Source organism: Sinocyclocheilus grahami, unplaced genomic scaffold (genome assembly GCF_001515645.1).
Source record: "Sinocyclocheilus grahami isolate Dianchi unplaced genomic scaffold, SAMN03320097.WGS_v1.1 scaffold547.1, whole genome shotgun sequence".
In the NCBI taxonomy this organism is placed as follows: Eukaryota; Metazoa; Chordata; class Actinopteri; order Cypriniformes; family Cyprinidae; genus Sinocyclocheilus; species Sinocyclocheilus grahami.
This window is the reverse complement of record NW_015505726.1, coordinates 377,668-388,136: the sequence shown is the minus strand read 5'-3', so window position 1 is coordinate 388,136 and position 10,469 is coordinate 377,668. Positions and strand designations below refer to the sequence as shown.

General features: G+C 41.9%; 1 protein-coding gene across 1 annotated transcript; it reads right to left on the bottom strand.

Moving 5' to 3' along the window:
* Positions 1–3,033: 3,033 nt before the first annotated feature.
* Positions 3,034–7,041, bottom strand: LOC107555837 (uncharacterized). The gene is made up of 3 exons (XM_016238749.1): positions 6,864–7,041; positions 6,580–6,691; positions 3,034–3,561 (listed from the first exon to the last, which is right to left on the bottom strand). Exons 1-3 carry the CDS (start codon positions 7,019–7,021, stop codon positions 3,034–3,036), a joined length of 798 nt encoding a protein of 265 aa, XP_016094235.1. The 5' UTR covers positions 7,022–7,041.
* Positions 7,042–10,469: the final 3,428 nt, after the last annotated feature.

Here is a 10,469-nt window from a genome sequence, read left to right as displayed (position 1 = left end):
GACCTCTAGGTTACAAGTCTGACTCTCTATCCAATAGGCCATGACTGCCACTATATTGTACTATATAAAAGCCAGTTACATTTGAGCAAATAGAAGCAGAATCTGATATTGGTGGCAGAAATGAATGGAATTTGTAGAATAATGCTCAGAAAGATTGGAAACTTGGAACCTAAAGTTGAGTTAACAAATTTCTGCTCTGATAAATCAGTACTTCAATAAAAAGGCAAGTGTGACAGCAGAGAAAGATTCAGAGTGAACAATCCCTAATCCGCACCATTCCCTTCTACGGACCGAATACGTGCACTTAAGTGCTTCTCAGTTCAGTTTCCCTTTTGGTGAACTCTGCTGAAGTTCCTTCCACACTTTCGGCGGTCAGGCATGGCGGAACGCCAGACACCAGTTCCAGCACTCATGTGTATGCCCAAGGTTAGCCCTTGTGCTGGGCTAGATAACCGTGATTCCCTCTTCGGTGATCCCACATGTGTATTCTTCCACGGTACGGCTGCCCTTACGGTGAACCTGTGTCTTTCCCTGGCAGAGATTTCCCTACCGTCTCTGCTGCGTATTGATCTCACGCAAGGCTGGCTGAGTCTACCACAGGGACTTCCATATGTAGCACTGCCCTATGGCCAGTCCATATGTGTAATTTCCACATAATACCTCCTATACGCAGGATGTGGCTTCCGTAGCGTTCCCCTACTTGCGTATGCTTTCCCAGTGTTATCCTATATCCCACTGTATGGAACAGCAGTGGCGGACACCTCTGCCTAAGCCCCGTCCTATCTTCTGCCCCAACTGGCATGGGGGGACTTGCCGGCTTTCGCAGGGAACTGGAGGGGGTCAGCAATAGTGGCATTTTCATAGGGATCCCAACGTAATGTCGAACATGACTGACTTAACGGGAATGTCTCAGTTATGTATGTAACCCTCGTTCCCTGAAAGATATACGTAACCGAGACTCAGACTCTACAGATGTCTGCTATCGAGGTGCCCCGCGCCAATGCCCAAGAAGATGCCACTCCTCTCGTAGAGTGTGCTCTCACTCCGAGGGGGCACGGTGAACGTTGGGCCTGGTATGCTAAGACTATAGCCTCCACTATCCAGTGGGCAAGTCTTTGTTTGGAGACAGCCTTTTCCTTCTGCTGTCCTCCAAAGCAGACAAAGAGCTGGTCTGAGGTTCTGAAGCTCTGTGTGCCGTCCACATAAATGTGCAATGCGCGAACAGGACAGAGCAAAGCAATGGCTGAGTCTGCCTCCTCCTGGGGCAGCGCTGGCAAGTTCACCACCTGATCCCTGAAAGGCATAGTGGGAACTTTGGGCACATATCTGGGCCAGGGTCTCAGGACAACGTGAGAGTTGGCCGGTCCAAATTCCTGGCACGTTTCGTCTACCGAAAATGCCGGCAGGTCCCCCACCCTCTTGACCGAAGCCAGTGCAGTAAGGAGCACTGTCTTTAGCGACAGAAACTTAATCTCTACTGACTGCAGGGGTTCGAAGGGCTCCTCCTTCAAGGCTGTCAGGACCGAGGGAAGAGCCCAAGAGAGTACCAGGTGGGGGCGCAGAAAATTCAGCCTCCTCGCGCCCCTAAGGAACCTTCCCTATGGACTTGCCGTTCACTGCATTGTGATGCGCGGCAATAGTGGCGGCATACACTATGAGGGTGGAGGGAGACAGCCTTCGCTCCAACCCTTCTTGCAGAAAGGAGAGCACGACCACGATCGGGCATCTATGGAGCCTTCCCGCCGGGAAGAACACCAATCGACGAACAGGTTCCACTTCAGCGTGTAAGCATGTCTTGTAGAGTGCGCTCTAGCTGAAGCGATGGTGTTTACTACCGCTGGAGGTTGACCACCTAGAACCTCCATGTCCCGTCCAGAGACCACACATGGCGATTCCACAGGTCTGGTCGCAGGTGCCAGAGAGTGCTCCCTCTCTGAGAAAGGAGATCCTTCCTCAGAGGAATACGCCAAGGAGGGGCTGTCGCAAGGAGCATCAGTTCTTGGAACCAAGTCCAATTGGCCCAATATGACGCTACTAAGAGGACTTGCTCCTTGTCCTCCCTGATGGAGGCAATGCAGCCGAGTCTTCATCTCCAGAGCCTACCTCATCCCCCGATGCAGTGATCGACATCCTGTCATCTGCCAGAGCTCTGAATGAGACGCTAGGCCCCGTCTCCGGGGGCTCAGCAGCCTCATCACGGAACATCAAAGGGTGCAATGTGCTGGAGGAGTGAGGGGTCTGCGGAGGTGCACTCGGCCGGGAAACCCTCAATGTGATCCTCAGATCGCCCTGGCCATACTCCGAAGTAGTCCTCCGCTGCTGTGAGACAGAGGAACTAGAACAGGGCATAGCAAGGGGGACTCCCCCCTGTTTGATGAAGAGGAGTCTCGATCGCAACATCGCGATGGTCATGTTTCTGCAATGAGAAGACGTCTTTAAAAAGACGCCGCATCACTCGTGGAGCTATTTTAGAACTTGCCTTTTTAGAAAAAAAAGTGCTGAAGTGCCCAGGGGAGGTCACAGCGTGACCGCAGTTTGATAAGCTGCAGCACGCCATCCAAAACACCAGAAGCAGCAGCACTGGACCAGCAATCTCCACTGACACGCCGTAACACCAACACTGACGAACATGCTGTCTTGCAGACACTCTTGCTCGGTAAAACACACAAGCTGAAAGGCTCGGCTCCGAAGTGAAAAGCTGAATGTGCGACTGCACGAGCTCTCCTTATATACCCGCGCTGCGGGGCGGGGTGCGCGATGCAAAGCTCGCAAGCCAACCAGTGGCGGCAGGTGAAAAAATCTTGAGGTGGGGCTGTGGCACATCAAACAATAACAGCAAGCGTTGCAATATGATTTATTGCAATGCAGACAAAGTTAAAGAACATCTGGTTACCTGTTTATTCGTTAAATCATCTCTGTTCAGTTAATTTACCAGTCTCATTTTGGATACTTCCATGACTGATACAAATCTGAGGATAACCATGTACAAGAAAATCAATGTGGTGAAAAAAACCCTGCATGTTTTCTTTTGACTTATTTGTACAGGAATTTTGCTCTTCTCTCCTTCTGATTGACAAACTTCTCAATGACTTTCTTATTGAAGTCAGGAATGTCTCTGACAAGTTTCTTCTCAATAGAAAGCATTGCCAGAGCATTAAGGCGATCCTGGGTCATTGTATTTCTTAGGAAAGTCTTGATCCTCTTCAAAGTAGAAAAGCACCTCTCTGACTCTGCTGTTGTCATAGGCGTGGTGATTATGATCTTGAGTAGACTGACAGTCTCTGTGAAAGTACTTTGAAGATTGTTCTTAATGAAAAACTGGTACAGAGGCACTGCACCACTGCCAACCTTAAACTCATAGTTCTCATAGATGAGGGACAGTTCTGTTTTGAGCTTGGCCTTGTTCAGCATGGGGTATGCCTCCACTGTTGTTTCAAGTGCTGATTCAGGAAACTTCACACTGTGTTGTGGAAACATCTCTCCATGCAGCAATGTTGCACTGACGAGGTGCTGGGTGAAGGAGAACCGCTCCTTGGTATGAATCAGGATGGTATCACATACCTGTAAAACATTTTTATCAAAGTGATTCTGAGTGAACACAACATGTACATTATATTACTAAAGTTTAAAGTCCAGTCCAGTATTCCTCATTGTACTTTACAGTGTTTACTGCTGATCTTAAACTTGCTATTTGTTTCCTAAACAAAACCAGGTCTACAGTAGAATTTCAATAAATAAACCACCTATTTTCTGCTACATGTAAGGAAATTATGTACTTAATTATTTTCTCATTTATGTGGATGACAGAAACATCATCATGCTACTTGTGACTAGGGATGCAGCGATTAACCGGTTTCGCGATTAACCGTGCTTTAAAACGTCACGGTTAATTAATCGTAAAGGTTCCGCTAAACAGCAAACAGCAAAGCTTTATTTCCACCAGAGAAATGCTTGTTGATAGTGGGGGACCATTTTGGGTACTGTAGCATTTGGACCAATCAGACACACAACTTTTTGTTATATTTAACAAATAATATCGAACTCCCCATCACCTAACCAAATGGCCAATTACGAGGGTCTATGGACCCTTCCCCCGAAATGCACCTAACACCTCAGAAAAGCAGAACAGGCCTCTGGTTCCATGGTAACCAATGCTGATATCACTGGTTTTATGGCCTAAAAGGAATGCAGGAGATAAACTCCCTCATTTTCCTCATAAGAAAGGCACAAATGCACAGGAGAAACTGACTTTTCTACTAATTAATTCATAGGAAAACCTTCTTTGAATGAACAACCATTTTCTTCAGGCCATTGTGTATATTATTGCTGTGTTGTATTTAATCTGTTGTATTATAGACTATTTTTATTCATGCTTACGATAAACCACTCATTCATATAAGTAACTCTACCATGTCTAGTATCTATGAATTCGTCTTCGGATGATCTAACTGAGAGTGCATATTACATGCTGATACCTCTGCAACATATGGATGTTCTAAGAATCATTACTAATTTCTGCATCAACACCCAAGTGAATTACATATGCAAAATACCATGCTTACAGACAAAGACTCATAAAAATCCTCAGTATGTCCAACCTCCCGCTTGGGATTTCAGCCTTCCTCATTGGACGAACCCATCTTGAGAGGCGTGAATCTCTGCAGGCTTTAAAAGGCCACACTCCATGTGACCCGCCCCTGTTCGGTGGTTCAGTGAGATGCTAAGATGAAGATGTGAGAAACGCTCCAGGATACCAAAGCTCGTGCCAGGCTCCGGCCTAGTCCTTTTCATTCATCAAGTGATTCTGACTCAAACTAGCTCTTTCTCATCAACCAACTTCAGCAAGATCTTGGGACCTTAAGATTGCATCAGGAATCTTTTTCAGACATACGCAAGTATCAAACTTAGTCGATTTAATTGATGCATTAAGTATCAGTTACACCTTTTTACAAGGTTTGTTGAACTAAGAATCTGACGTTTTCCCTCAGGTTTTAGATCTGCTGAATATGCAAAAATGGTTCCATAAATGTCATTCCTTATGTCTCTTTCTTTAGTGCTAAACTTTAACCCTTTCCTATACCAACTGTATGTGTGTGTGTGTGTATGTGTATGTTAGACCGGCTTAATGTGTTTATGTAGTATGTTAGACTAGTTTAAGTGTTTATGTAGTTAATAAAACCTTACTTGTATCACACTTGACGTGTTCATTGTTTACTCATAACCGGAGTCAATAATCATGCAGATTTACGTTACAAACTTATAGAATTGTACAGTAAGAAAGTTATTTCCTTTAACCAGGAAATTAACGTTCTTAGAATTGACAAGACAGTTGACCCTGAGCGGTCAGCTAAATATCTACAGTGGATCTAAAATATGAATAGTTAATTATAACTAGTTATGGAAAGTTAATATTAGTCGTATATTAATAATAGCTAGGCTACTTCATTAACTTTATTATTTACTATCTCTGTTGTAGTATTATTCATAAGTAAAAACCAACAATATTTTTTTTCACCATGTTTCCAAATACTCTACCCCAGGTCCAAAAGAAATGTAAAGAAGGTACAAACTGAAAACATTAAATACTTTTGCAATCTATTTCCATTTGTTATTTTCAAAAGAGAAATACTGTCATGGATGTTTACAGAGCAGAGGTCACCTTTTTTTAATTCCAATGGGAGAGATGGACTTTTGTTTCTCTTTTTTATTATTATTTTTTGCTGTATTGTTGGTTACTCTGTTATTTCTGTTTCAAAAGCCAGCAATAAATAACACTTTAATATCTAAAGAGTGTTCATGTGATTTTATACATTAGTAATGTTGGGAAATTAATAAATGCATAATAATAATCGTAATAATCGTAAAACCGTGATTATTCCTCAGACAATAATCGTACCAACAAAATCTATAATCGTTGCATCCCTACTTGTGACTGATCAGCACTTTTTTGGTACTGTACGTGAAGATGACTTGGCCCATCTGTTTTATAACTGATCTATGCATTTTAAATACGGAGGCCAGCTACACAGTTTTCTTAGACTAGTCTTAAAAGTTAGTGATATCATTATTTTCTTCTAGATGGTTCCTATCTTTTTTAGTCAGTTAAATTAAAAAGTAGACTTCTTAAGTTTACTGTTTGGCTGACTGCTAGTTGGTCAAACTAGTGCTTAATATTTTAATACAGTGGCTATGTTTATGCTACTGTACTGGTCTGATATTTGTTCCTTTTATTTGTCACTAAAAGAGGTTATATCCACTTACACACAGAAGCAAGCTAATGGCATGTGTTGTGAATTTCTATATTCTGAATGGCAAATACTATATTCACAAAATAATATATTTACAAAGAGTTACTACAAGAATGCTTATTATGAACAAAAAATGTAAATGTATATTTTATGGAATATTTACAATATAACACCCATACTAAACAACCTCAAACATTATGGATCTTGAATTTGTTTTTGGGAAAACAACACTTTTCACTCTTTTTCCTTGTTGGTATTTAACCATCTGTTTATTTATAATAATTATAATCTATATGCCATATTTTGTCTGTTAGTGTGTGTGTGTTTTTACCTCTGTAGCTAGCCTCTGTTGTTCTCCTAGTCCCAGTGTCCTCTGTCGCTTTTTGGGCTGGTACTTCTGGTCAGATGATGCACTTTCCCCACACAGAAAGGGAATTGAGTCCCTGGTCCAAAAGAAAGTTAATAAATAATAATTAAAAAAAAAAAATATATATATTTTTTTGTGCTCTGTGGCAATCATTCACTTTGATGGCAAGGCACAATTAAGATTTCACAGACAATTCATTTTTCTACCAACAACAGCTTTATCAGCCAATAGTAAATAAGGGCATTTACCTAATTGCTAGCATGTTGTTTGTGAATCCCTGGACAGCTGCTTTAATGTAGACAGGGTCGATGTTCCTCTTCTGCAGCTGGTTGAATAGCATGTCTACATTTGGCATGATCTTGTGAAAGAATGCCAGGAAAAAACAGAAAGCCTCGTCTTCAAGCATCCTCACAAAACTCCCGGACTCTCTGACAGTTGAGGAATCAAAGTTCCCCGAGTCTCTGATGATGTACACAATGTTTACAGCGCGACTTTGAAAGTTCCAACGTGTTGTAGAGGCTCTGGGAAGTCTGTGCGCAACCACTTGGTCAAGCACGGTGATTCGCTTAGGTGACCTGGAGAAGAAAGCAGAAAATCCACCAAGGTCAGAAAAAAAGTACTGATTCTGGGGATGCGTGATGTCGCCTGCTCCATGATGAGGTTCAGCTGATGCGCGTAGCAGTGAACGTAGTGAGCATTTTTGTAGACATCCACGCTGCACTCCGCCACTGCTTCCTCTCATCACAATAGCCCCATCATAAGTTTGGGCAATTACTTTGTTTTTTTTGTCCATTTGGTAGTATGGTACTTAGCCTGTCCAGAAGTGCTGTAGCGATGGAGTTGGCGTTTGCGTTCTGGATGGTAAAGAACTCAAAAAAACGCTCTTGGATGTTACCATTGGAATCTATGTAACGTAGCACAAGCACCAGCTGACAGCGGGTGGAAACGTCAGTCATCTCGTCAGCTTGAATGGCGATAAAATCAGCGGCAGTTACTTCCTCCAGAATGTAATCCTTTACCACTGATAGTGTAACCCAGGTCACTAAAAAGTTAAAATAGAAGCTTGGAAAAATCTTATGCTTCATATGTAGAATAGAAAGAATATCCTCAACTCTACTCAAAATGTTATACCAATAATAAGAGAGATTGATAAAAAAATAATTGAATTTTATCCAAATTGAAACTAGTCAGAGTAATCTGAGATCGCTGATTGGATGAAGCTAGAGGTTAGTCGAAGCTAGAGGTTAGTCCCGCCCCTAGAGATCGTTAGAGAGAAGATGTGAGAGAAATCAAACAAGTGCGTTTGCTTTACAGAGCTCAGATAATAAGAGATAAACTAAGTAGAAAAAAAGGAAGATTTGCGCAAAGAGAAGCGGAAGCAACATGTTTAATAGAATCGCTTCATTTTTTCCCTTTTCTTTATATGGATTATTTTCTCCTTGGTGAGTAATATTTTCTTTATAAGATAGGTTTTGAATGTGAGATTGTGTATGCGAATAATGTATTTGTATATATGGAAATGGTGAAGTGTTTGCCGTTTTATTGGAGAACTGCGTTAATGTAGTGTAGAGTTATGAGAAAAAAGGTAAATGCATAAGTGTTTAATGTTGGAAAAACAATGTGTATATATATATATATATAAATATGCGAGATTAATTTTTTTCTCTGTGAAGTTCATTACCACGAGGTGCTAGGTTGCTAATCCTGTACATAGATTTCTAGTGTATCAACCGCATATGAGTTGATTAGCATGTGTTCTCCGTGTATGAGGAGAGTAAAATTAATCAGACAGGCAGTTTTTGAATTTAAGTTTATTTGAAATTGAAATGAGATGTGACAGTGTGAATATTTGAAAAATTTGATTAATGGTTGTTATTTTGGCTTTGTGTTTGCAAGGCCGGGTTTTTTCTTTCTTCTCTCTTCCCTTTTCTTTCTGTGCATATGTGTGTGAGTGTTTCTTCTGCTGTCGATCCCGAGCTCCAGTGGTTGAGATTGTCATCGAAGAATTGTCCTTGCCTGTTGCTGTGTGCATGTTGCTTGGACTGGCGAGCCATTCCCATCTGATTCGTACCTGGTGACATTATTTCAAGAGTGTGAAATATTGATTGGTAGGACAAACCATTTTTTCCCCTTAATCACTTTCGGGTTTTTTTTTTCCTTTTACCGGACTGAACTAATTATTTTCCCCCTTCATTACGGACCCGCTGGATTGAGAATTTTCATGGACTAAAGGCACTATTAAATTTTTTCACGTGACCCCTCTTCATTTTTTTTTCTTTTCCTTGAATTTGAACTGAGACATTGAATTTGAACTGAGACATTGTCTTTATTTCTCATTTGATATTCCAATTGAATGAAACACATACTGTTGTTTATATGGTGTTTCAGTTTTTTTCCCCATTTCATTTGAAGAGTTACTTAGAAAAAAATCAAAAAGGGGTACAAAAATACATAGTTTCTATGGTTAATACTTACCTTTGATTGGTTATTCCCTTCTTGCTCTTGCTGTGTATTTTTTTCCTCCAGAGAGTCACACTTAGTCTTCTGTGACTGGTCCAAAATTTATTTAAATTGTGTCATAAATCTGACATTTTATAAGTGTGTGTTGCAGAATTAGAATCGGTGCCATAGCTTACACAAAAGTGGCGAGCCTGCAGCCAGGAGGAAAACAGAAACATAGATATACACATTTTTAAACCACAAGTAAAATATTTAAGTGCAAGAGGAAAAAGGGAAAGTTTTACTTTACCTGAGTGGAATAGCCGAAATGAATATCGTGAGACAAGAGAATGTGAATGTTTCAAATGCTGTCCTCATTAGTGGCCTTACATTAGCCGAAGCGGACCAGCATGTAGAAGCATATTTGCTTCGATACGGTTCTATAAAACGAAACTTACTGATAGATGACCCTACCTCAATATTCCACCGTAACGCCATAGTGGAATTTGCCCATAGTACTGCCATGCGCAATTTAGGGCCCTTCCCTTGACATTTGTTTGCCCTACTGACCTGAGTGTTACTTTTCATATACACCCCTTAGACAGCATATGCCCCCAGGCTGACAGCAGTGAAGTTACCAAGGGGTACCTCGAAGAACTTCAAGCAATTGCCAGTGCAACCGGTAAGTCATTTCAAGATGTGCTTCAGGACGAATTGGCAAAGATTCACCAGGTTAGTGCCTCTGCAAAAGAACCAATCAAGCCACAGGGAGTGAGTCATAGCAATCTTGGTGATTGTCTCCTGACTCCGGGGTACAGTAATCCCCCTCTGTTGAGTGATGAGAACCCAGAGTTAAAAAGCCCGGCTAAGGAGGACACAGCTAGTGCTACACCCTTGTGGTCGCAAGCCAGTGGGGCCATACCTGTTACTATGGTGTCTCCAGTCACTTCAGCAAGCATCCTAGACACACCCACGGTGCAACGAGTAGTGGTAGAGCACATTGTGAAGGCAAATGAAGCTGCGTCATCGCAACAAGCCTTAATTCGCATTCATCCCTTTTCTGGTAAAATCCCTCGCCCTGGAAATGAGCCAGATTTCGATACTTGGCGTGCGAGTGTCGACCTTCTTATGACAAATCCTTCTATTTCTGATCTGCATCGAATAAGAAAAATTCTTGACAGTCTGCTTCCCCCAGCTGCAGATATCGTCTAAACATGTCTCTCCCAAAAGCCTACCTACTGAGTATCTGGAGCTGCTGGAGTCCGAATATGGCTCTGTTGAAGATGGAGACGAGTTGCTAGCCAAGTTTATGAGCACTCTTCAAAACCATGGCGAGAAGCCTTCAACTTATTTGCATAGATTGCAAGTTCTCTTGAGCACAACAATTCGACGAGGTGGCATATCTGAAAGTGAAA

What these genes read in the sequence shown, in the direction of transcription:
- LOC107555837 (XM_016238749.1), bottom strand. Translation starts at nt 7,021, where the DNA reads ATGCTTGAAGACGAGGCTTTCTGTTTTTTCCTGGCATTCTTTCACAAG. An exon ending in AACAACATGCTAGCAATTAG is followed by an intron (nt 6,692 to 6,863) that starts GTAAATGCCCTT and finishes CTTTTGGACCAG; the next exon opens with GGACTCAATTCCCTTTCTGT. An exon ending in AACAGAGGCTAGCTACAGAG is followed by an intron (nt 3,562 to 6,579) that starts GTAAAAACACAC and finishes AATGTTTTACAG; the next exon opens with GTATGTGATACCATCCTGAT.